The following is a 25,697-nucleotide window of genomic DNA, read 5'->3' as shown; positions in this document are numbered from 1 at the left end:
ATCAAGCATTAGCTAGGTTTTCATCTGTCTTCATTTTTCTCTGACATGGTTTATATTTTTAAGGTATACCACCGCTGATGCCTACTGTTCCACCATTGATGCCAGGCATACCACCAGGGATGCCAGGAATACCACCTGGGTGAGTATCATTCTTTTTATTTGAAAATTAAGTGTTTTTGTAATGACAGATGCAATCTAGGTTCTTGAGATTGGTGGTTCTAGAGACTGCACGATTGTTGTTGTTTTCTGGGTCTCGCTGCGTCTGGGTAGGTAGAACCGATGGGGTTTTTTTTGTTTTTGTTTTTTTTTCAGCCATCATACTGTGACTTTCTTCAGGGTATGCTGTGTGGTCTGCAGTTTGTCTTTATATGTAGTAGGTTCACTGACCTTGTCATACAATTAGATTTGAGAACATAAAGAAGACCGCTGGTGGCTGAGAAGAATCAAAGAGGCCATAGAGATAGTAAGACACCCCAATAACTTCAATGGAGAGAAAGGGCTCTCCATAAACAAAGTATGGCAACCACTAATCCAAAAGAAATTCAGCTCAAAAAGGACTGGGGTTGAGAACAAACGCTTTCTCCTCCATCTAAAAGTTTCCACCCCTCTTTTTTTTCAGAATTCAAAAAATGTGACTACAAACTTCCCTGCCAGAATTTTTAAAATTGGGTCCAACGGGCATTCCCAAATTTCCTGCCAGAATTCAAATCTGTGACCAACAACCTTTCCTGCCACTTTTCAGATTTGTGACCAATGGACTTTCCTGCCAAATTTCAAAATCATGACCAACAGACCTCCCTGTTCTCAATCAGGTTGGTGAACCCACTATATATAAAGACAGAATGCAGACCTCACAGCATACCCTGAAGAAAGTCTCAGCATGATAGCTGAAAAGTTGGTTCTACCTATCCAGACGCAGTGAGACCCGAAAAACAGCAACAATCATGATGCCAGCCATGGAAGCCTAAGAGAACAACTAGAGACTGCACCTTCCAAAGGATCTAAACCAGACAGAAGTGGTTCAGAAGATGGTTAATTTAATTGAGTTCTCTGACCATTTTATAACACATGGGAACAGATATAAAGATCTAAATACATACATCCTGATGGTAAGACATTTGAATATTTCCAAAGTATAAATGTACGGGAAGTAGGCAGATAGGAGACTCTGGAACATGGAGTCAGAAATGTTGAAAGAGGGTGGGCCAGGGCTTCCAAAACCTGTCTTAGGGACAAAATAGCCAGTTAGTTTCAGGCTAACCAAAGTGAATATGCATGAGATAAATTTGCATGCATTGGAGGAGACTATATATGCAAATTTCCTTGTTTCCAGACCAGACCCAATGATTGGGAGTATACTCTTATACTAGCATAAGGTGGTCTCCATTTAAGCCTCCCTGTGATTGGACATATATCCCGGTGGGGGTATGCATTTGGGGGGTGTCAGTTAGAAGAAATGAGCACCTGGGCACATCGCACAGAAGCCCAGCTGGAAGATATGTTGGTTCTGGCTGATAGGTCGCACCATTGTGCAGGTCGTGGAACTTGCTGCCTTTTTGTTTCCTTCAAGAAGCCTGAGTCACGTGTGGAAGTAGAGCAAAGGTGACTTCAGATCCCAGAGCCTTCTGACAGCATTTCTAAGTCAGCATTGGTGTTGTTGGAGCAACAGGGCATAACTTAAGAGTCTGGCTTGCAGAACACATGGGAAGCCATTTTTGTGAGAACATCCATCATTTTGGATTCAGTCCCATCTGCTAAGCATTTCTCTGATGAACTTCCTGTGTTCACTTGGCAAGATTGAGGAACTGGAGTCTCCTTTTTGCCTGTAATTGATCTTAATACTCCATTAGACTGCCTTCTTAAAGAAAGGTTTGCTTCTGCCAATACATGCAGATGCCCCTTGGATCCAGGACATGAATGGACCTTTACTTTAAAAAAAAAAAAAAGGAGGTGTGTACCTGATAGGCAAGCCCTAGAGGACTTAATTCAGTGGCTTTAGTGGCTCCAGGAGGGGAACATTCCTAATTGAGATAAGCCAGGGGGGACCTTTGGAAGCTAGACACAGATGTCTCTCTGGGACGATCAGGTCTCTTGAAGTAATAATAATAATAATTTATTTTCTTATATACCACCCAACTGTAAGTTCTGGTCGGTTCACAGCAAGAGAACTGAGACATATCAGTGAAGACACAAAATACAGTAGAATTCAGTGGAATACAATACAGCGGTTCACAGCAAGAGAACTGAGACATATCTGAAGACACAAAATACAGTAGAATTCAGTGGAATACAATACAGTGGTTCACAGCAAGAGAACTGAGATATATCAGCGAAGACACAAAATTCAGTGGAATACAATATGATGCATTACAATGTAATATAATGTGAAACCATCACATAAATTTACCAAACAAATAGGTTTTTATTGATTTTCTGAACTCAAGGTAAGATTGGGATTGGGCAATTAGAGGACAGTTTATTCTGTCAATGTATAAGAACATAAGAATTGCCACTGCTGGGTCAAACGAGTTGTCCATCATGTCCATTAGTCTGCTCCCACCGCAGCCCCTAGGTCAAAGACCAGTACCCTAACTAAGACCACTCCTACCTGTGTACGTTGCGGTTTAGCAGGAACTTGTCTAACTTTGTCTTGAATCCCTGGAGGGTGTTTTCCCCTATAACAGCCTCCGGAAGAGCATTCCAGTTTTCCACCACTCTGGGTGAAGAAGAACTTCCTTACGTTTATACAAAATCTATCCCCTTTTAACTTTAGAGAGTGCCCACTCGTTCTCCCTACCTTGGAGAGGGTGAACAACCTGTCTTTATCTACTAAGTCCTTCAGTATCTTGAATATCTCGATCATGTCCCATCCTTGTCTCCTCCTTTCAAGGGAGAAGAGGCCCAGTTTCTTTAATCTTGCTGTACAGCAACTCGTCCAGCCCCTTTTGAGTAGTACTGTGTCCTTCTTCATGTATGGCGACCAGTGCTGGATGCAGTATTCCAGGTGAGGGTGTACCATGGCCTGGTACAGCGGCATGATAACCTTCTCCGATCTGTTCGTAATCCCCTTCTTAATCATTCCTAGCATTCTGTTAGCCCTTTTTGCTGCCGCTGCACATTGTGCGGACGGCTTCATCGACTAGTCAACCAGTACTTCCAAGTCTCTTTCCTGGGTGGTCTCTCCAAGTACTGCTCTGGACATCCTGTATTAGTGTATAAGATTTTTGTTACCGACATGCATCACCTTACATTTTTCCATGTTGAACCTCATTTGCCATGTTATGGCGCATTTCTCCAGCGTGTTTTGTCATGTTGTAGATCTTTGCAATCCTCCTATGTCTTCACTATGAATAACTTAGTATCGTCTGCAAATTTAATCACCTCACTCGTCGTACCAATTTCCAGATCGTTTATAAATAGGTCCAGGCACCGAACCCTGCGGCACTCCACTGGTAACGCTTTTCCAGTCTGAGTATTGTCCATTTACCCCCACTCTCCGTTTCCTATCCTCCAGCCAGTTTTTAATCTATGTGAGTATTTCACCCTCGATTCCATGGCTCGCAATTTTTCAAAGTAGTCATTCATGCGGAACCTTGTCGAATGCCTTCTGAAAATCCAGATATACAATGTCAACCGGGTTACCCATGTCTATCTGCCTATTTATTCCCTCGAAGAAGTGGAGTAAATTTGTCAAGCAAAATCTTCCTTTGCTGAAGCCGTGCTGGCTGGTCCTCATCAAATTGTATCCGTTAAGATGATCAATGATGCGGTCCTTTATCAGCACCTCTACCATCTTTCCCGGTACGGAAGTCAGACTCACTGGTTTGTAGTTTCCCGGATCTCCCCTCAAACCTTTCTTGAAGATCGGTGTAACATTTGCCACTTTCCAGTCTTCCAGAATCTTTCCCGATTTGATCGACAGATTGGCTATTAGTTGAAGGAGTTCAGCTATAACCCCTTTCAGTTCCTTGATTACCCACGGGTGGATGCCGTCCGGTCCCAGGGATTTTATCGCTTTTAAGCCTATCAATCTGTCTGCATACCTCTTCTAGACTGACAGTTGACCTTGTCAGTTTTGTTTCTTCATTTCCAGTGTTATAGCTTGTCGGCTTCTGGTATATTGGATAAATCCTCTTCGGTAAATGCAGACACAAAAAATGTGTTCAGTTTGACTGCGATGGTTTTGTCCTCCTTTAGTATTCCCTTTACTCCATGGTCATCTAATGGCCCCACTGCTTCCTTCTTTCCTTAATATATCAAAGAACGGCTTAAAATTTTTCGCCTCCTTCGCTATTCTTTCCTCATAGTCTCTTTTGGGCCCTCTCACCGCCTTATGGCACTTGCTTTGATGTTTGTGCTTTTTCCAGTTTTCGTCCGTTTTGCCCTTTTCCATTCCTTAAACAAAGTCTTGACTCTCATCACTTCCTTCACTGCTAAAGTGAGCCACACCGGTTCCTTGTTCTCAGTCTGAGAGGCCTACCTGCATGTTCCGATTCAGGCCTCCCATCAGCATTTCCTTTGCTTTGTGATTTTGGGAAAGCACTATCAGTTTTGTGCGCTTCCTTTTGGCCTGGTGGCAGCGGCTTTACACAAGAAGGACATCCTGGTTCATCCATATCTGGGCGACTGGTTGATTCAAGCAAAGTCCTTTCAGGAGAGCACCCAGTTTACGACTCGGGATTTAGAGTTCCTGCAGTCGTTGGGTTAGGTGGTCAACTTGTCCAAGAGCCAGTTGGCTCCGTCTCAGCACCTAGAGTATCTCAGAGTTCTCTTCGACACCTGCCTGAGGAGAGTCTTCCTTCTAGAGGTCCAAGTGTGCAAGTTGCAGTCAGATTCACTTCCTGATGGATTATCGGTGTCCCTGGGTGCAGGATTTTCTAAAGGTCTTGGGGCTGATGGCGGCCTCTCTGGATGTGGTCAGCTTGGCTCAGCTCACATGCACCCACTTCAGTATGCTGCTCTTTGGCGGTGGTCACCTCAGATGCACGATCTGGACTCCCCCTTTCCTCTTCGGGGATTAGTTTATCGCAGCTTCTGCTGGTGGCTTCAGTCTTCCATTCTAGTGCAGGGAGAGAGTCTGGATCAGTGGACAGTGCTTCTCATGGACGCTGGTCTCCTTGGTTGGGGAGCTCAATGTCTCAGTCACTCAGCTTAGGGTATCTGGTCTCCAGAGAAGGCATTCTGGTCAATCAATGTTCTGGAGACCAGAACCATCCAAAAGGCATTTCTTGCATTCCAGCCATTGCTGAAGGGCAAACTGGTTCGGGTTCTCTCAGACAATGACATGGTGGTGGCTTACGTCAGTTGTTAGAGGGGAACCAAGAGTTGTCTAGTGGCACAGGAGACTTCTTTGCTCATGGCTTGGGCAGAGAACTCATCTTTTGAACATATTGGCTTCCCACATAGTGAGAATGGAAAATGTCCAGGCAGACTTCCTCAGTCATAGAAACATAGAAAATGACGGCAGAAAAGGGCCATAGCCCATCAAGTCTGCCCACACTAGTAACCCTCCCCCAAACTACCCTCCAAGAAGTCACCCTCTGATGGTATCACCTCTACACTACCCTCGTAGAGATTCGACATGGGCATCCCATTTTTTTCTTAAAATCTTGTACGCTGCTGGCCACGATTACCTGCACCGGGAGCCCGTTCCAGTGGTCAACCACTCTTTCTGTGAAGAAAAACTTCCTGGTATCTCCATGAAATTTCCCGCCCCTGATTTTCAGCGGATGTCCTCTTGTGGCCGAGGGTCCTATGAGAAAGAAAATGTCTTCCACCTCGATGCGACCAGTGATATACTTAAATGTCTCAATCATGTCACCCCTTTCCCTACGTTCTTCGAGAGAGTAAAGCCTCAATTTGTTCAGCCTATCCTCGTACGAGAAATCCTTGAGCCCCAAGAACATCTTAGTGGCCATTTGCTGAACCGACTCAACTCTCAGCACATCAGTACTCCAGATGAGGTCTCACTATGGTTCTGTACAATGGCATTATGACCTCCTGCTTCCGGCTAACAAAACTTCTACGAATACAGCCCAGCATTTGTCTAGCCTTGGATGAAGCCTTCTCCACCTGAATGGCAGTTTTCATATCTTCACTAATGATCACCCCTAAATCCCATTCTGCTGCAGTCCTAGCCAAGGTCTCACCATTCAGTGTGTATGTTCTGTTCGGATTATTGTTGCCAAGGTGCATGACCTTGCATTTTTTTGCATTGAAGCCTTAGCTGCCAGGTCGTGGACCAATGTTCCAGTAAGAGCAGATCTTGCTTTATGGTGTTGGACAAATCATTTTTACTTACAGTGTTACATAATTTGGCATCGTCGGCGAATAATGTAATTTTACCTTGAACCCCTGAGTCAGGTCTCCTATGAATATGTTGAAAAGGATCGGACCCAGGACCGGCACTCCACTGGTCACCCTTGATGTTTTTGAGAGGGTACCGTTAACCAACACCCTCTGAAGTCTACCACTTAGCCAGTCATGGACTCATGCAATTAGCGTTACACCTAATCCCATTGATTTCATCTTGCTCAATAATCTACGGTGAGGAATGCTGTCAAAAGCTTTACTGAAGTCCAAGTGCATGACGTCCAGGGACTCTCCCAGGTCCAGCTTTCTAGTTGCCCAGTCAAAGAAGCTGATAAGATTGGATTGGCATGAAACCTTGGTGAAACTGTGTTGGTGGGGATTGCGTAGTTTCTTTTCGTTCAGGATCGTGGCTAATTTATGTTTGATTAGTGTTTCCATGAGCTTACTCACAATCAAAGTGAGGCTCACCGGTCTGTAATTTGCAGGCTCTGCCCTGCAACCCTTTTTGTGCCGAGGAAATACATTAACTGTTTTCATTTAGTAGTTAACTACATTAACTGTACTCATTTAGTAGTTCGGCTTTATCCGTGTCTGATTCTGCATAGTTCCCATCAGGTTTTCTAAGGCATACTATCCCATCTGTGTTTCTTTTTCTGTCACTAATATACCTGAAGAAAGATTTGTCCCCTTTTTTAATGTTCTTGGCTAAGTTTTCTTCTACTCGAAGTTTGGCCTCTTTGACTGCCAGTTTAACAGCTGTAGACTTGGCCATATATTTTATTTTAGTCTCTTTTTCCTCCAAGCGTTTGTAGGAAATGAATGCTCGCTTTTTTTCTTTAACAAGGTCTGATATCTCTGCGGTGAACCATTGAGGTCTTGTTTCTTCGCCGTTTACTTACCGATTTTACCGTGGTTTGTTGCTGCGTATAGGGTAGATTTCAAGGTTGACCATATAACCTCCACATCATCGGTCTCCGCTTGGTGATGCAGTGCCCGATGGACAAAATCTCCCATGCATGTAAAATCAGTGCCCCGAAAGTTGAGTACTTTTGTTGTCGTGCTTGGTCTAGAGAAACCTTTTTTGAGGTTGAACCATACCATGTTGTCACTGGAGGCTAGCTTATCACCTACCGAGACCTCCGAGATGCTTCCTCCTTTGGTGAGTACCAGATCCAGTATTGCCTGGGCCCTAGTAGGTTCCAATACCAATTGATTGAGTTGTGCTCCCCTTATGGAGGACAATAGCCTTCTGCTGCCGCTGGTAGATGCTGAAAGTGTGTTCCAATCTGCACTAATTGACTCATTATTCAATTGAATTGTGTAGGCAAATTGGGAGCACACTCTAAAAGTTGTACAAGCAATTATTTTGCGCTTTTTATAGAATTAGGTGGTTGGTTCACAAATGTTAGCATTTACTTTATAGAATTATCCCTTGGCTGTCAATCACCCAGTTTTAACTACTTGTCTTCTGTAAGAGACAGAAAGTCTTAAAATAAATAACTAATACCTATGAACACATATCTATTTATTTGTGTATTTCAATTGTTTGATATTCTGTCCATTGTGCAATTTCTTTAACAATAAAAGAAAAATTTGAAAGGTGAGGGAAATTATATGATTCTCTTCTTAATAAAGAAAGGTCAGGGTTAGAAGGAGAAGTAAATGAGGAAAAGCAAGTTCTAGATTAATATCCAAGAGAAGAGAGTTCCAAAGTAATGGGCCAAGATAAGAAAAAGGAGTATCTAGGAACATCTAATCAAAGCTATGGGGGGGGAGGGGTTCAGAGGAAAGACAGAAGGGCCTATTAGGAAGATTACAAAGGTCTGAATGGAATTATTGGAAGGAAAAGATCAGCAATGTACTTGGGTGCTCTTGAACTGAGGCGTTTCTAAACTAAACAATGCTTTACATTTAATTCTGATTGAAATAGAAAGCGTATTGGGCATATTGAAATCTCCTAGCAGTACCGTCAAGTGCTGGATCCCGGCAAGTGGTGTCTAGATCCCGCGAACTTTGAGTTGATTGGGCAGGCTTGGGGCCAGCAGATCATGGGCCAGATCCTCTTTCTCTGCCCCTCTCGTCCAACCTTCTGATGCAGGGTCCCATTCCAATGTTTGATCTGGGTCCCTTTTGTCTTACAGCTTGGCTCTTGAAAGGGAATGCTTAAGTAAAAAAGGTTATTCATATAAGGTGATTTCCACTCTCTTTGCTTCCCGGAGACTTTCCTCCTCTTGGGCTTATGTGCGAGTTTGGCGTTTCTGAGGAGTGGTGTTCTGCTCATGGCGTGGTTCCCCTCGCATCTTAGAGTTTTTGCAGGATGGTCTGGACAGGGCCCTTGCCTGGTCTTCCCTCCAGGTTCAGCTTGCAGCTTTGTCTACTTTCACAGTTTGTTCCATGGTCAGCATTTGGCCTTTTCTTCGGATGTAGTTCGTTTTTTGAGGGCGGCAAAATTGCTCCATCCTCCGATGTGGCCTTTCGGTTCTAGCCTGGGATCTCAATCTGGTTCTTTCCGTGCTCATGCGTCCTCCTTTTGAGCCTCTTGGTTCCTGCATGTTGAAGGATTTTACTCTTAAGTAGTCTTCCTGGTAGCCTTTACTTCTGCGAGACGCATTTCCAAACTACAGGCCTTTTTCGTGTAGGCCTCCCTTCCTGGAGTTCTCTAGGGAGCGGGTCATGCTGCGGCTGGTTCCCTCTTTTCTGCCGAAGGTGATTTTGCCTTTTCCTGTCACCCAGTCCTTGGTCCTTCCAATCTTAGGTAGTCGGAAGGGCTATTTGGAGCAGAGGCAGTTGCGCAAATTGAATGCCCGTAGGGTCTTTTGCTCTTATGTTCATTGGACCCAGGAGGTCCGGAAATTGGATCATCTTTTTGTCCTTTTACTGCGCGTTGGATCAAAGAAGCTATCGCTTCAGTGTACCTTCTTCAAAAGAAGCCTGTTCTGGAATTTCTCAAAGCACATTCCATTCGGGGTCAGGCAGCTTCTTGGGCTGAGTCTTCTCTTGTACCTCTGGTGGATATCTGTAAAGCGGTGGTTTGGTCTTCTCTCCATTCCTTTGTGTGACACTATCGCGTGGACATTCAGGCGCATCACAATGTGGTGTTTGGTGAGTGTGTTCATGTGGCAGCCCTTTGGGGGGGCCCACTCATGATGGGTACTGCTTTGGTATGTCCCATCAGTTTCTGGAAGGACGATAAGGAGAAATTAGGTTCTTACCTTCTAATTTTCTTTCTTTTAGTCCCACCAGACCGGCACAGACCCCCTTCCCTGTTGTTTTTTTATTCAGAATTTTGTGCAAAGAGTATGTTTTATTTATTTTTTTTTTTTTTCTGCGGTGTCTTTTTGTCTGGGTTGTTAGAGGAGATTAAAAGAACAACGGTGTTTGGCGAGCTGTGGGGATGTTTTTTGAAGGATCTCGTTCTAATCAATATCCAACAGTTTCTCTGTTTTAGTTGTTATTCTCCTTCTGGGAGTACTGTTGTTTATAGTTCACAGTTATTAGTTTCTTAGTTCTGCTTGGTTTGCGAGCATAATTCATTCCGAAAACATGCTTGTAATCCAAAACACTCAAATTCCTCATAAGAAATTATGGAAACTCCACAACCCAAAAACCTTAATACCAAATATTGTATGTACTCATATTGCAAAACCTTGCTTGTTTAGAACAGTCACTATACTCCTGCAGTGTCGGGGAGAGAGAGAAAGAGAAGAACCATCCTCGGCATTCATTATCTTTTTTCCCTAAGAGATTCTACATGCCTGTCCCACGCTTTCTTGAACTGACAGTCTTTGTCTCCATCACCTCTACTGGGAGACTATTCAACACATCTACCACTGTTCTGTAAAAAAGTATTTCCTTAGCTTACTCCTGAGCCTATCACCTCTTAACTTCATCCTGTGCCCTCATATTCTGAATCTTCCTTTCAAATGAAAGAGATTTGCCTCATGTGCATCTTTGCCACGCAGGTATTTAAACATCTCTATCATATCTCCCCTCTCCCGCCTTTCCTCCAAAGTATGCATATTGAAATCTTTTAAGTCTGTTCCCGTAAGTCTTATGATGAAGACCACTGACCATTTTAATTGCTTTCCTCTGGACCGACTCCATCCTGTTTATATCTTTTTGAAGGTGCGGTCTCCAGAATTTTACACAATATTCTAAATTAGCTCTCACTAGAGTCTTAATACAGGGTCATAAAAACCTCTTTTTTTTTTCCCCTACTGGCCATACTTCTCCCTATGCACCCTAGCATTCTTCTACCATTTGCCGTCACCTTTTCAACCTGTTTGGCTAACATTAGATCATCACATACTGTCACATCCAAGTCCCACTTCTCTTTTGTGCACAAAAGTTCTTCACCCCTTGAACTGTACCCTTTCCTCAGGTTTTTACAGCCCAAATGCATGGCCTTGTGTGATTTGATAAGGAATTCTAATAATGGCAGCACATTGATAATCTGTGGTTATCAAGCTAGCAGATGTAGTGTCCAAAGCAACGTTGAGCAAGCTTCCTTTTTAGAAGAAGTTATTGTTTGACAAGGATTTGGACAAGTTGGTTAAAAGCTTAGGGGAAGCCAAGATACCATGTTTGTTGGAGGATAAACCTAAAACAGCAAGTAAAAGTGCCATGGTTAAAGGTCATTTTAGGGAGGCTAGGTACCAAAATTTAGGCAGAAATAGCAGGGCGCAGAGGAGCTGGGGTTTTGTTTTTTTGTGTAGAGGACAGCCCTTTTGGGGTGGTTGAAGAGGTATAGGGGAGTGGTGGCCACTCTGAGTTAGGACATCTCTTCATCTCTGACAAACCTTTTTTAACTTACTAATGTTTGCACTAAGATGTTAAGGTATCGGTAATGAAGTTAATTTTCAGAGCTGTTAAATGCTTGGGTTTTTGTCTTAATTCTTAGAATCCTAATCTTTTGTTTTGTAAATAGTATGATGCCAATGAGTGGAATGATGCATCATAATGCAGGATTACCTCCATTGATGCCAGGTATCCCACCAGGTAAGTAGTTAAAATAAAACGTTAAAAAACATTTATTGCTTTAATACAACAGTATACTTTCCTTGTTGCAAGCTTATTTAGTTATTATCCCAGGACAAGCAGGCATGATATTCTCACATGTGGGTGACGTCATCTACGGAGCCCCGATGCGGAAGCATTTTCAAGCAAACTTGATTGAAGATTTAAGTTTGCTCTGCTGCTCCACGCATGCGTGCCTTCCTGCTCCACTAGGGGGTGCATCCCCTCGTGGTCTCCAGTTCAAAATTTTCCGCGAGCCTAGAAGACGTGTTTTTCAGGCTCTGCCCCAACTGCCTTCTAGCACCGCGATTTTTTCTTGTTTTTTCACGATTAAGTCGCTGTGCGCGAATTCCTTACCTTTTTACTTGATTCCTGCTTCGTTTTCAACGACCCGGAGGCTTCCGGGTCCCCGTGGCCGCGTGGCTAATCGAGCCACGGCTACTTTCGATTTAATGTCCCGGCCTTTGACCGGCTTTAAAAAGTGCACCCGGTGCGAGCGGCTTCTTTCTCTCACAGATCCGCATCGCCGGTGCATCCTTTGTCTGGGGGCGGCTCATCCAACCGACTCCTGCCCCCAGTGCGCTATTTTCCAAAACCGGGCCCTCCGCCGAAGAAAAGCCCGCATGGCGGATCTCTTCACCCCGGACCAACCCTCCACCTCGGCCTCGAGGTCGGCCCTGGCCTCGGCCCCGGCCTTGACCTCGGCCCCGGAAACCTCGGCATCGCCTCGAGACTCGACCCCGAAGCCCTCGGGACAACAGAAAGCCTCGGCTCCGGGTAAGTCCCCTCTTCCCTCTTCAGGTTCTGTAACAGCGAAGAAGCCAGCCTCGGGGACAACGGCGACGCATGGCGGAAGCCCCATGCTTACAGCCCCGTCTAAGCCCTCCAAGCCTTCGGGCCGTGCCTCCACCACACGGGAATACTCTGATACGAGGTCGCCCCCGGTGGAGCGCACCGAGGCAGTGGACATGCCTTCGATGCTGTCCGTGCCCGTCTTCCAGGACCTACTCCGAGCGATGATCACGTCGGAGCTGTCCGCTGCAATGGCCCAGTTTCAATCGGCCTCGACCTCGAATGTGCCAGACCAGCCTGAGCCTCATACCGAACAACCTCGAGGAAAGGTGCGCAACCCTCGCCGCATCCCATCCTCCTCGGACTCCTCGCCGAGACGCCCGAGACGTTCCCCCTCTGCGGACCGCTGAGGGGCAAAACGTCGGGCTAGAACAACAGAAACCTCGAACCGCCGTACCTCCAAGAAGGCCCGAGGTTCACCAACCCTACGAGGCCGTTCTCCCACACCTCGTACAGGACCACTAAGGGTGGCTGAGTTATCACTCTCCAACCCGCGCATCCTCCGAACTCCCCCTCGGACGCATTCTCCGAGGGAGTCCGGATCGAGGTCACCAATCCGACATCGATCGGTACCCCTAACCCCGGCATCGTCTCCGAGGGGCTCCTCGAGACGCCGAAGATCGACAACCCCGGAACACTCTCACAGTGCTTCCCCAACCTCGGAGCATGGATCAGAGCATGAACCTCGATACTCGAGGGAAGCCTCCTTATCCTTCTCCACCCGACGAAGGTCTCGTTCCCCGACCCCACACGGGGCCCCGGGGACATCTCGCCCATCCTTCACTCGCTTTGTCCAAGACATGGGCCACGCATTGGACTTAGACCTCCAGTCCGACTCCAGATACTCTAAGGAGTACCTGGCGGAGCTGGATATGCCATCACTGCCCAGAGAGTCCCTTCGCTTATCCCAGGACAAGCAGGCAGGTATTCTCACTAGTGGGTGATGTCATCCGACAGAGCCCCGATACAGACATCTTGCAAGCATGTCTTGCTTGAAGAAACTCAGAAGTTTCGAGATGCCCGCACCGCGCATGCGCCAGTGCCTTCCCGCCCGATGTACCGGGCGCGTCTCCTCAGTTCTTTTCTTTCCGCGGAGCTGAGAAGTTCTCTTCAATTCTGCGCTGACTGAAATTTCAGTATTTTGCCTTCTTTTACCCGCGTTTTATTGTTTTCTTACTTTCTATGACTTTTATTTCTATTTAAAAAAAAAAAAAAAAAAAGTTACAATTATTTCGTCCGGCGGTTCAGCCGGGCCGGCCTCGTGGCTGCGACCTAGCTCCTTCGACCTAGCAACGTCACTTTTCCGGCCTATGTCCCGGCCTATCACCGGTTTTAAAAAGTGCAGCAAGTGCCAGCGTGCGATTTCGTTGACGGACCCACACCGGCGCTGTCTTCAGTGTCTTGGTCCAGAACACGTTCCGAAATCGTGCCGGCCTTGTTCCACGCTCACAGCGCGCTCTTTTAAACGGCGCTGCTTACTTTGGGAGTCCATGTTTAAGATGGAGTCTTCTAAGGAGCCATCTGCTTCGACTTCGACGGATGTTTCACCGGTCTGTTCGAAGCCTGCATCTGCGACTCATGCATCGAGCATCGTGAAGCCAGCATCGTTCACACCGGCTTCTGCATCGAGTTCAGCATCGGTTCCTGCTCCCGTCTCCTCGGTTCAGGTACCGCCTTCCACTGTTCCTCCCGTGGTCATAAAAGTGCCCAAAGCTACCAAGCAGAAGCACTCGACCACGAAGGAACGCGATGACCGTGCAGGAGGACCCCCTTTCGGTGCGGATCCCTCCATATCGGCATCGCTTAAATCCCTGCTCGAAGCTCAATTTGTTGAGCTCATGCGGACGATGGGACCGAGGCTTATCGCTAATATTCAGGGCGATACTACGGTCCCGGAGAGCGGTCCGCCCCCTCCCCCTCCTCCTCGTCGTTCGATTTCCCTGCTCGACGAGGGGGAGCGGCGGAGGGCGGCGGAACCCACTAGGCGGGCTTCCCTTTCTGACATGCCGCCTTTAGAGCCCATTACACCTCCACGTCACCAGGGTACTACATCGGCCCCTGATAATCGGAGTCCTGGGCATACTGCATCGCAGGAGGAGTTCTTTCGCACTCCATACCAGACTTGGGTGGCACTGCGTGAGTCGGCATCGTTGCCTCCCATGCGCTCCACTGCATCGAGTCCAATCCATTCCTTCGAGGCTTCAAGGGATCGATCGATGCATCGAAGATCACGTTCCCCATCCCGGCATCGGGAGGGGCATCGATCTCGACATTCTTCTAGACACTCCTCGCGTCATTCGGAGGTGTCTCCACAGAAGAAAATGCAGCGTATGGGATACTCATCCTCAGATTTATCCCAGCCAGAGGGACCGGAGTATGAAGAACCATCTACCTCATACTCTCCATGCCGCTCCCAGCTCTCCCTGGAACCGGAGGCTTCCACGTCTTCTAGTCCGTCTCGCCGGCCGGCCTTGGCGGACCAACTTTCCTTTTCATCCTTTCTCAGACAGATGGCGGATGACTTGGATGTGACCTTAGATACTGGGTCGAAGTACTCTAAGGAGTATCTGGACACCATGCATTTACCTCATCCTCCGGCGGAGACACTTCGGCTTCCCCTGCATAAGTTACTTGACCAGACTCTCATGCGGTGTTTGGAGACACCGTATTCCATTCCTGCGGTACCTAGCAAGTTGGATGCTCGATACCGCATCGTGCACCACAAGGGGTTTGAGGGAGCTCAACTCTCTCATCAGTCCCTCCTAGTCGAGTCTTCCCTTAAACGTTCGCACCCCTCCCAAGTCTACGCTTCCGTGCCTCCTGGCAGGGAAGGGAGAACGATGGATAAGTTTGGTAGACGTATCTATCAAAATTCAATGATGGCGACTCGAGTGCTCAATTACAATTTTTTCTTCTCGTCCTATTTGGATTTTTTCTTGCCGGTACTCCGCAAGTTCACACCTTTCATCGATGCTGAGGCTCGGTTTGAGTTTGAGGAGGTGGTGGCGACCCTGTCCCAGTTGCGCCTCCAATTGATGCAATCCTCCTATGATGCTTTCGAGCTCTCGGCTCGTGCTGCGGCCTGCTCGGTCGCCATGCGTCGACTGGCTTGGCTTCGCACCATTGATATGGATCCGAATCTCCAAGACAGACTTGCAAATGTGCCTTGTGCGGGAGCGGATCTGTTCGATGAGTCTGTCGAGACTGTTACTAAAAAACTGTCAGACCACGAAAAATCTTTCCAGTCTATCATGAGGCCTAAGCCTAAACCACAACAGTCTCGTCCTTCTAGACCGCCTATAATCTACCAAAGGCGTTATCAATCAAGGCAGGCCCCTCCTGCGAGACAGCCTGCAAAGCGACAGCCGCCCCAGAAGACTCAGCAAAAGCCTCAAATGCCGGCTGCTCCCAAGGCTACTCAGCCTTTTTGACTCTCCTCCAGGGAGCATAACCGATCTCGTTCTGCCTACCCCAATTTTTCCCATAGGGGGTCGTCTCCATCATTTTTGTCATCGATGGGAGGCGATCACCACGGACCTCTGGGTCCTCTCCATCGTAAGAGAGGGATACTCTCTTCATTTCCAACGGGTCCCCCCGGACCATCCTCCAAGAGAGTATCCTTCCAACTCCACACAGACCGCTCTTCTTCTCCAGGAAGCTCAGGCTTTGCTCCGGCTTCGGGCCGTCGAGCCGGTACCGGTGGATCAACAAAACCAGGGGTTTTACTCCCGGTACTTCCTGGTCCCGAAGAAGACGGGCGATCTGCGTCCCATTTTGGACCTTCGGGTCCTCAACAAGTTTTTGGTCAGGGAACGGTTCCGCATGCTGACCCTTGCCTCTCTTTATCCCCTAATCGAGCAGAACGATTGGTTATGCTCTCTGGATCTCAAGGAGGCCTACACTCACATCCAGATTCATCCGGCCTCCCGCAAGTTCCTCAGATTCCGGGTGGGACATCTGCATCTGCAGTATCGAGTGCTTCCCTTCGGCCTATCTTCGTCGCCCAGAGTCTTCACGAAGTGTCTGGTAGTGGTGGCCGCTGCACTCCGGAACATGGGTCTCCAGGTGTTCCCATACCTCGACGACTGGCTCATCAAGGCCCCGTCCGCTCCCAAGGTCATTTCGGCGACCTTGACTACCATTTGTTTTCTGCAGAGCTTGGGCTTCGAGATCAACTTTCCAAAGTCCCATCTTCAGCCCACCCAGTCTCTCCCCTTCATAGGGGCTGTCCTGGATACCATTCAACTTCGAGCATTCCTTCCTCCTCCACGCTTACATGCTCTCCTTCTACTCTGCCAGTCAGTGTCTTCTCGCCAATCCATCTCAGCGAGACACATGATGGTCCTTTTAGGCCACATGGCATCTACAGTTCATGTGACGCCTTTTGCCAGACTACATCTCAGGATCCCTCAATGGACTCTGGCATCTCAGTGGACTCAGGTGTCCGACCCGTTATCTCGTCACATTGTGGTCACTCCTGCTCTACGGCAGTCTCTTCTCTGGTGGATGACCTCTTCGAATCTATCCAGAGGTTTGCTGTTTCATTCTCCTCCCCATCAGAAAGTTCTAACGACCGATTCATCGAACTATGCATGGGGGGCCCATCTGGATGGTCTTCGCACTCAGGGGTTCTGGACCAGTGCGGAACGACTCCATCAAATCAATCTTCTGGAGCTCAGGGCCATCTTCAATGCTCTCCAAGCTTTTCAACATCTGCTTCACGACATGGTGGTCCTTATTCGCACAGACAATCAGGTCGCCATGTATTATGTCAACAAACAAGGGGGCACGGGCTCGGCTCCTCTTTGTCAGGAAGCTCTTCGAGTCTGGGATTGGGCGGTTCGCCACAACACCTTCCTCAGAGCAGTCTACATTCAGGGGAAGGACAACGTCTTGGCAGACAAATTGAGTCGTCTACTTCAGCCTCACGAATGGACGCTCCACTCCGACCCCCTTCATCAGATCTTTGCTCAGTGGGGGACACCTCAGATAGACCTCTTTGCAGCCCCCCACAACTTCAAGCTGCCTCAATTTTGCTCCAGGATCTACACTCCTCATCGCCTAGAGGCAGATGCTTTTCTGCTGGATTGGAGCAAACGTTTCCTATATGCGTTTCCTCCTTTTCCTCTCATTCAAAAGACTCTAGTCAAATTGAGATTAGACCATGCCACCATGATTCTGATTGCTCCTCGGTGGCCCAGACAACCTTGGTTCTCCCTTCTACTTCAACTCAGCAGCAGGGAGCCAGTACTTCTTCCAGTGTTTCCTTCACTACTCACTCAACATCAAGGTTCACTACTTCATCCCAATCTGCAGTCCCTCCACCTGACAGCTTGGTTCCTTTCAACATAACTCCTCACCAGTTCTCTCAAGCAGTGAGGGAGGTCTTGGAGGCTTCCAGGAAGCCTGCTACTCGACAATGCTATTCCCAAAAATGGACTAGATTCTCTTCCTGGTGTATTTCCAATGCCACGGAACCTCAGCGAGCTTCCCTATCTTCTGTATTGGATTATCTTCTACACCTGTCCCAGTCTGGCCTCAAGTCTACCTCTATACGAGTCCACCTGAGTGCTATTGCGGCTTTCCATCAGCCTCTGCAAGGGAAACCTTTGTCTGCTCATCCTGTGGTTTCCAAATTTATGAAAGGGCTTTTTCATGTCAACCCTCCTCTCAAACCTCCTCCTGTGGTTTGGGATCTCAATGTTGTCCTGTCTCATCTTATGAAGCCTCCGTTTGAACCTCTCAACACGGCTCCACTCAAGTATCTCACCTGGAAGGTGGTTTTTCTAGTGGCCCTCACGTCAGCTCGTCGGGTCAGTGAGCTTCAGGCCCTAGTGGCGGATCCACCGTTCACCGTATTCCATCATGACAAGGTGGTTCTCCGTACTCATCCAAAATTCTTACCTAAAGTGGTCTCTGAATTTCACATCAACCAATCCATCGTGCTTCCGGTGTTCTTTCCAAAGCCTCATTCTCATCCTGGGGAATCTGCTTTGCACACTCTGGACTGTAAACGTGCTCTAGCTTTCTACTTGGATCGCACAAAGCCACACAGAACTGCTCCTCAACTTTTCGTCTCCTTTGATCCAAACAAGTTGGGACGACCGGTATCGAAGCGCACCATCTCCAACTGGATGGCGGCTTGTATCTCTTCCTGCTATGCCCAGGCTGGATTATCCCTTCCCTGTAAGGTCACAGCCCATAAGGTCAGAGCAATGGCAGCCTCTGTAGCCTTCCTCAGATCGACACCGATTGAGGAGATTTGTAAGGCTGCCACTTGGTCCTCGGTTCATACATTCACCTCTCATTATTGTCTGGATACTTTCTCCAGACGGGATGGACAGTTTGGCCAAACAGTGTTACAAAATTTGTTCTCTTAAGTTGCCAACTCTCCCACCATCCCATTGGGGTTAGCTTGGAGGTCACCCACTAGTGAGAATACCTGCCTGCTTGTCCTGGGATAAAGCAATGTTACTTACCGTAACAGTTGTTATCCAGGGACAGCAGGCAGCTATTCTCACGTCCCACCCACCTCCCCTGGGTTGGCTTCTCAGGCTAGCTACCTGAACTGAGGAGACGCGCCCGGTACATCGGGCGGGAAGGCACTGGCGCATGCGCGGTGCGGGCATCTCGAAACTTCTGAGTTTCTTCAAGCAAGACATGCTTGCAAGATGTCCGTATCGGGGCTCTGTCGGATGACATCACCCACTAGTGAGAATAGCTGCCTGCTGTCCCTGGATAACAACTGTTACGGTAAGTAACATTGCTTTACCACCTAACCCGGTACTCCAACAGGCCTTCTTCAGGAACCTGGAGACCCCCTACATGGTCACGGCCGTACCCTCCAAAATGGAGGCCAAGTACCGCACAGTACCTTACCCGGGATTCGAGCAACCACAGCTCTCCCACCAATCGCTGCTAGTGGAATCCTCCTTGAAAAAGGCTCACCCGTCCCGGGTCTCAGCAGCGGTCCCCCCAGGCCGAGAAGGCCGAACCCTGGACAAGTTCGGCAGGAGACTATACCAAAACGCAATGATGGCCTCTAGGGTGCAAAGCTACACTTTCACCTTCACATCATACCTCAAACACCTCATTGGACTATTGAGAGCCTTTGAGACTGACCTACCGGCCTCCCGGCAGGGAACGTTCGGCCTACTCTTAGAGTCCCTCTCCAACCTGCGCCTTCATCTATTCCACGCAGCCTACGATGGCTTCGAACTCTCCTCCAGAGAAGCAGCCTTCGCTATCGCCATGCGCCGACTAGCTTGGCTGCGCCTGGTCGACATGGACCCCAACTTACAGGACCGGTTGGCTAACCTCCCCTGCGTGGGAAAGGAATTGTTCGATGACACTATTGAGGCGGCGACAAAACGCCTCTCCGAACATGAACGCTCGTTTGCCGCCCTTGTCCGGCAAAAGCCCAAACCGCCAGCGCCCAGGCCATACAGGGCCTCTCCGCGCCGCTACCCACAAAAGTCCACCCCTGCTTTCTCGCGGCCCCCACCCAGACGTCCGCAAGCCCATCACAGGGCCATGCCCAAGTCTCAACCGCCCGCGACCACCAAACCATCCCCGTCCTTTTGACGGGACACGCGGAAGGGGGCGGGCCCCCTCCGCCATAGTCCCAGGCCGCCTTCCCATCGGAGGTCGACTCAAAGCCTTTTACCCTCGCTGGGAACAACTCACGTCGGACACATGGGTGCTTGGCGTGATCTCATCAGGGTACTCTCTCAACTTTCGGGCCATTCCCCCGGACAATCCCCCAAGGAATTGCCCTCCCAACCGGACTCAGCTACCTCTACTCCTCTCCGAAGCTCGAGACCTGCTTCGCCTGAGAGCAGTGGAGAAGGTCCCCCCCGACCAACGGGGGAAGGGCTTCTACTCCCGTTACTTCCTGGTACCGAAAAAAACGGGAGACCTACGCCCAATACTAGACTTGAGACGCCTCAACAAATTCCTGGTACGGGAAAAGTTTCGGATGCTCTCACTACCAACACTCTACCCCCTGATCGACGAGGGCGACTGGCTCTGCTCCCTCGATCTCAAGGAGGCGTACACACATGTCCCAGTGCACCCCGCTCACCGCAAGTTTTTGCGTTTCCAAGTAGGGGACTGGCACCTACAATACCGAGTCCTCCCCTTCGGACTAGCATCATCACCTCGGGTCTTCACCAAGTGCCTCGTGGTGGTAGCAGCAACCTTACGCTCCCAGGGCCTCCAGGTATTCCCCTACCTGGACGACTGGCTAATCAAAGCCCCGTCCAAAGAAGGGGTTATCTCAGCGACCCAACAGACTATTACCTACCTACAAAGTCTGGGGTTCGAAATAAACTTCCCAAAATCTCAACTACGCCCCTCGCAGTCCCTACAGTTCATCGGGGCCACGCTGGACACGGTTCGCCTCCGTTCCTTCCTCCCCCCTCCGCGCCTGGAGGCGTTAGTAAGTCTGAGCCGAAGGATCTCTCGGCTGACCTCAGTATCAGCCCGACAGATGATGACCCTCCTGGGCCACATGGCCTCCACCGTCCATGTCACACCCTTCGCCCGCCTCCATCTGAGAATCCCTCAATGGACCCTGGCGTCTCAATGGCGTCAAGACCGGGACCCGATCGACCACTCCGTGACAGTGACTCCTTCATTGCAACGATCGCTCCGCTGGTGGGCCGACTCTTCAAATCTTTCCAAAGGTTTGCTCTTCCTCACCCCACCCCACAGCAAGGTACTCACCACGGACTCGTCGGAGTACGCTTGGGGAGCCCATCTGGACGGCCTACGCACCTAAGGAATGTGGTCAGCACAAGACCGCCGCTGCCACATCAACGTGCTAGAACTTCGGGCCATCTACCTCGCAGCTGTAGCCTTCCAACATCTGCTCCGCGACCGAGTGGTTCTCATCCGAACCGACAATCAAGTAGCGATGTACTACGTAAACAAACAAGGGGGCACAGGGTCTTGGCCCCTTTGTCGGGAAGCCCTGCGCCTCTGGAAATGGGCAATCTCCAACAACACCTTCCTTCGGGCGGTGTACATACAGGGAGAACAAAACTGCCTGGCGGACAGACTCAGCCGCCTCCTCCAGCCACACGAGTGGTCACTACACTCTCAGGCCCTACGAGGAGTGTTCGAACGGTGGGGGACGCCTCAAATAGACCTGTTCGCGTCCCCTCACAATCACAAGCTGCCTCTCTTCTGCTCCCGGATATACTCCCCGGACCGGCTCGAGGCCGACGCCTTCCTCCTCGATTGGGAGGGAAGGTTCCTGTACGCGTTCCCGCCGTTTCCTCTGATACTGCGGACGCTTGTCCACCTGAAAACAGTACAAGCCACCCTGATCCTGATTGCCCCTCGCTGGCCACGCCAGCCGTGGTTTTCCCTTCTACTTCAACTCAGTGTCAGAGATCCACTGCCTCTGCCTCTGTTTCCCTCTCTACTGTCACAGGGTCAGGGTTCACTGTTACATCCCAATCTTCAATCTCTTCATCTGAATGCTTGGTTTCTCTCCCCCTGACTGCTCTCCCCGTGTCTCAATCAGTCAAGGAGATATTGGAGGCCTCTAGAAAAACCTCGACGAGAACCTGCTACTCCCAAAAGTGGACCAGATTCTCAACCTGGTGCTCCTCCCACAGCCAGGATCCGGTGTCGGTCCCCGTCCCCCTGGTCCTTGACTATCTACTTCAACTATCTCATTCCGGCCTAAAGACCAACTCCATTCGAGTACACCTCAGTGCGATTGCGGCCTTTCATCAGCCCCTGGAAGGGAAAGCCCTCTCGCTCCATCCCTTAGTCACTCGCTTCATGAAGGGCCTGCTGAACGTCCACCCCCCTCTCAAACCTCCCCCGGTGGTTTGGGACCTTAACGTGGTTCTGGCTCAACTAATGAAACCTCCATTTGAGCCCCTAGACAAATGCCATCCAAAATTCCTCACTTGGAAGGTAATTTTCCTACTTGCGCTCACGTCCGCACGGCGGGTTAGTGAGCTACAAGCTCTGGTAGCGGACCCACCCTTCACGGTATTCCATCACGACAAGGTGGTACTCCGCACCCATCCAAAGTTCCTACCTAAAGTAGTGTCTGATTTCCATCTCAATCAGTCCATTGTCTTACCTGTGTTTTTTCCCAAGCCCCACTCTCATCCCGGAGAAGTGGCGCTCCACACTCTTGACTGCAAAAGAGCGTTGGCCTTTTACCTCCAACGCACTCAGCCACACCGGAAAGTCCCACAACTGTTTTTGTCCTTCGACCCAAACCGGTTAGGTCACCCAGTTTCCAAACGCACCTTGTCCAACTGGTTGGCCGATTGCATCTCCTTTTGCTACGCTCAGGCTGGTCTCGCGCTGCATGGTCGAGTAACGGGACACAAAGTCCGAGCGATGGCAGCCTCCGTAGCCTTCCTCAGGTCAACACCTATTGAGGAAATCTGCAAGGCTGCCACATGGTCTTCGGTTCATACCTTCACCTCCCACTACTGTCTGGACTCCCTGTCCAGAAGCGATGGCCGGTTCGGCCAATCGGTGTTGCGAAATCTATTTGCTTAAATTGCCAACTTCCCTCCATCCCTCTTCAGTAAGCTTGGAGGTCACCCACATGTGAGAATATCATGCCTGCTTGTCCTGGGATAAAGCACAGTTACTTACCGTAACAGGTGTTATCCAGGGACAGCAGGCATATATTCTCACAACCCACCCACCTCCCCGAGGTTGGCTTCTTGGCTAGTTAAGTGAACTGGAGACCACGAGGGGATGCACCCCCTAGTGGAGCAGGAAGGCACGCATGCGTGGAGCAGCAGAGCAAACTTAAATCTTCAATCAAGTTTGCTTGAAAATGCTTCCGCATCGGGGCTCCGTAGATGACGTCACCCACATGTGAGAATATATGCCTGCTGTCCCTGGATAACACCTGTTACGGTAAGTAACTGTGCTTTCTCAGCCTTGAAGGGAGTGGATTGTCTCTGGGCTAATTCAATGTCTCCATTTTTAAGCCTTTTGCTTAACTTTATTTAACTTATTTTATTAGTGTTAAATAATGTGATTTTGTGACTAGTGTGTTTTTATTGTAGTATTTTATGATTTATGTACATGGCCTTGAGCTCTGACAGCAAATTACCACTTTTCTAGGGGGTTTGAAATATGCTCTTTCTAATGAGACTGATTTGAAAGAGTTTCTAAAAGGTATTTTTCTGTAAAAGCAGGCTGAAAATACCCTATTTTTGGCCTTTTTACACAAATTAGCAACTTTACACTTAATTTGTAAACTAATGGAAAGAGCTTGGAGGTTGAAATTGTACTTTTGAAAACAACGTTGTACTGAGACATGCGCCAAATTTCGCATTTATTACTCAATTATTGTGGGAGCTAAGTAATGTCAAACTTTGACTTTTTTTGGAGCACTAATTTTTTCGGCCAAGTTTACTGTAATTCAGGCATTCAATCAGTGCTCGGCAAAAATTGTTATTGGTAGCAATGAACAGAGCTCAAAAAGTTGTGCAGGGTAGCTAAGTTTCAGTTTTTTTGGAAACACAGCTCGGGAGATATTGTGTCTCAAAGTTGTCAGAATGTCATTGTCGTACTGTATTTCATTGTGGTATGGGGTCAAACAAATGGCTATATCTCCACAAATATTCCACAGGCGAAACTAAAACTTTACCAAAGTTCGTTTGAGACATGGTGGACTCTGCATATGAAGTTTCATCAAAATCCGTGATGGTCATGCAGGGCACTTTCCAAGAATCTGATCACTTGACATGGAATGACCCATACGCAGCAGTTTCGTCAGCCGTAAACCTGAAGTTATTATGCCACTGTATAGATCCATGGTGAGACCGCACCTGGAGTACTGTGTGCAATTCTGGAGGCCGCATTACCGCAAGGATGTGCTGAGACTGGAATCGGTCCAGAGAATGGCCACCAGGATGGTCTCGGGACTCAAGGAGCTCCTGTACGAGGAGCGGTTAGGGAAATTGTAGCTCTACTCACTCGAAGAACGTCGAGAGAGGGGAGATATGATCGAGACATTCAAGTATCTCACGGGCCGCATCGAGGTGAAAGAAGACATCTTCTTCAAGGGTCCCGCGGCAACAAGGGGGCATTCGTGGAAAATCAGGGGCGGGAAACTGCACAGTGACACTAGGAAGTTCTTCTTCACTGAAAGGTTGATCGCTGGAATAGTCTTCCACTTCAGGTTATTGAGGCCAGCAGTGTGCCATATTTTAAGGCCAGATGGAATAGACATGTGGGATCTATCCGCAAAGATAAATAGGGAGGGTCACTGGAGTGGGCAGACCTGATGGGCCGTGGCCCTTATCTGCCGTCTATTTCTATGTTTCTATGTCGAGGATGGTTCTGCCTTAGGGGACTCTGAGGAGCATTAGTTGGAGACCATTCTTAAACAGAATTTTGATATCTCTGCCTTGGGGGTCCAGGCTGCTATTTGTGGGGGGGCTGGTGGCTTGGGCTGTTTTTCGGTGGGCCGAGCGTGTCCTGGATTGTGAGTCCGATAACTGGTGCTTGGTGGATCAGGAGGTGGCAAAGATTGAGATGGCTTCTTCTTTCCTTGGATGCCCTCTATGACTTGGTGCGGACGTCTGCCAAGTCTATGGCTTTTGGAGTGGCTGCACGTTGTACCTTGTAGCTTCGGCTTGGTCAGTGGATGCAGCGTTCAAAATTAAACTCACTAAATTTTCCTTTCAGGGGTCTTTTTTGTTTGGAGAGGATTTGGATAAGTTTGTTCAGACTCTGATGGACTCTAAAGTGCTCTGCCTGCCTGAGGTCCATGCCCACCCGGCAGTTTGGGGTGGCACTGCCCGGGAGCGTCTGCAAGAGTTCCGCAGATACCACCCTGGGCATGGGGTTGCTCCCTTCCCAGCTTTGGGGTCTTCCCGGGGTTGATTTTATCAACTCATGCAGTCCTTTTGGGGGGCCTGTCAGAGGACTGGGAATCCCTCCGCCGGTTCCCCCGCTGCCCATCCTGCGCAATGACTCCTTGCCGGCGCCCCCTCTGGTTCCGGTGGGTGCCTGGTTTTGCAAGTTTTTCCAAAGTGGGCCAAGTCAGTGGGTCTTGGAGGTGATGCAGACGGATATACGCTAGAGTTTGCCCACTCCCTGCCAGATCTTTTTCTAGCTTCTCCGTGTCAGGTGGCATGCAAGACGCAGGCCTTTCACTAAACCCTTCAATGCTTGCTAGATCTCAAAGCAATAGTTCAGTACCCCCTAAGGAGTGTGGCACTGACAGGTACTCAATTTACTTTGTGGTGCCCAAAAAGGAGGGGACCTTTTGGCCCATCTTAGATTTAAAAGGGGTCAACAGGGCTCTCAAAATTCATCTTTTTGCATGGAGACACTGCGGTCTGTCATTCTGGTGGTTCAGCCAGGGAAGCATGTTCCAATTTGGGCCTCCCATCAATGCTTCCTTCGCTTTGCGATCTTGGGTCAGCACTTTCAGTTCTGTGTGCTTCCTTTTGGTCTGGCCATGGCTCCATGGACATTCACCAAGGTTATGGTGGTTGTCGTGGCGGCCCTGC

The 25,697-nt window shown here is 48.9% G+C and overlaps 1 protein-coding gene across 2 annotated transcripts in view; it reads left to right on the top strand.

Moving 5' to 3' along the window:
- Window positions 1–25,697, top strand: part of ZNF207 (zinc finger protein 207) — a 65,673-nt gene that overhangs the window by 16,917 nt on the left and 23,059 nt on the right. For both annotated transcript variants that reach the window (XM_033960844.1, XM_033960843.1), the window contains exons 5-6: window positions 64–139; window positions 11,240–11,310. In XM_033960844.1, the coding sequence (XP_033816735.1) occupies window positions 64–139; window positions 11,240–11,310 (147 nt within the window). The remainder of the gene's footprint in view (window positions 1–63; window positions 140–11,239; window positions 11,311–25,697) is intronic.

The sequence above is a fragment of the Geotrypetes seraphini genome, chromosome 10 (genome assembly GCF_902459505.1).
Source record: "Geotrypetes seraphini chromosome 10, aGeoSer1.1, whole genome shotgun sequence".
In the NCBI taxonomy this organism is placed as follows: domain Eukaryota; kingdom Metazoa; phylum Chordata; class Amphibia; order Gymnophiona; family Dermophiidae; genus Geotrypetes; species Geotrypetes seraphini.
Note: the sequence above shows the minus strand (reverse complement) of the source record. Positions and strands in the feature narration are given on the sequence as shown.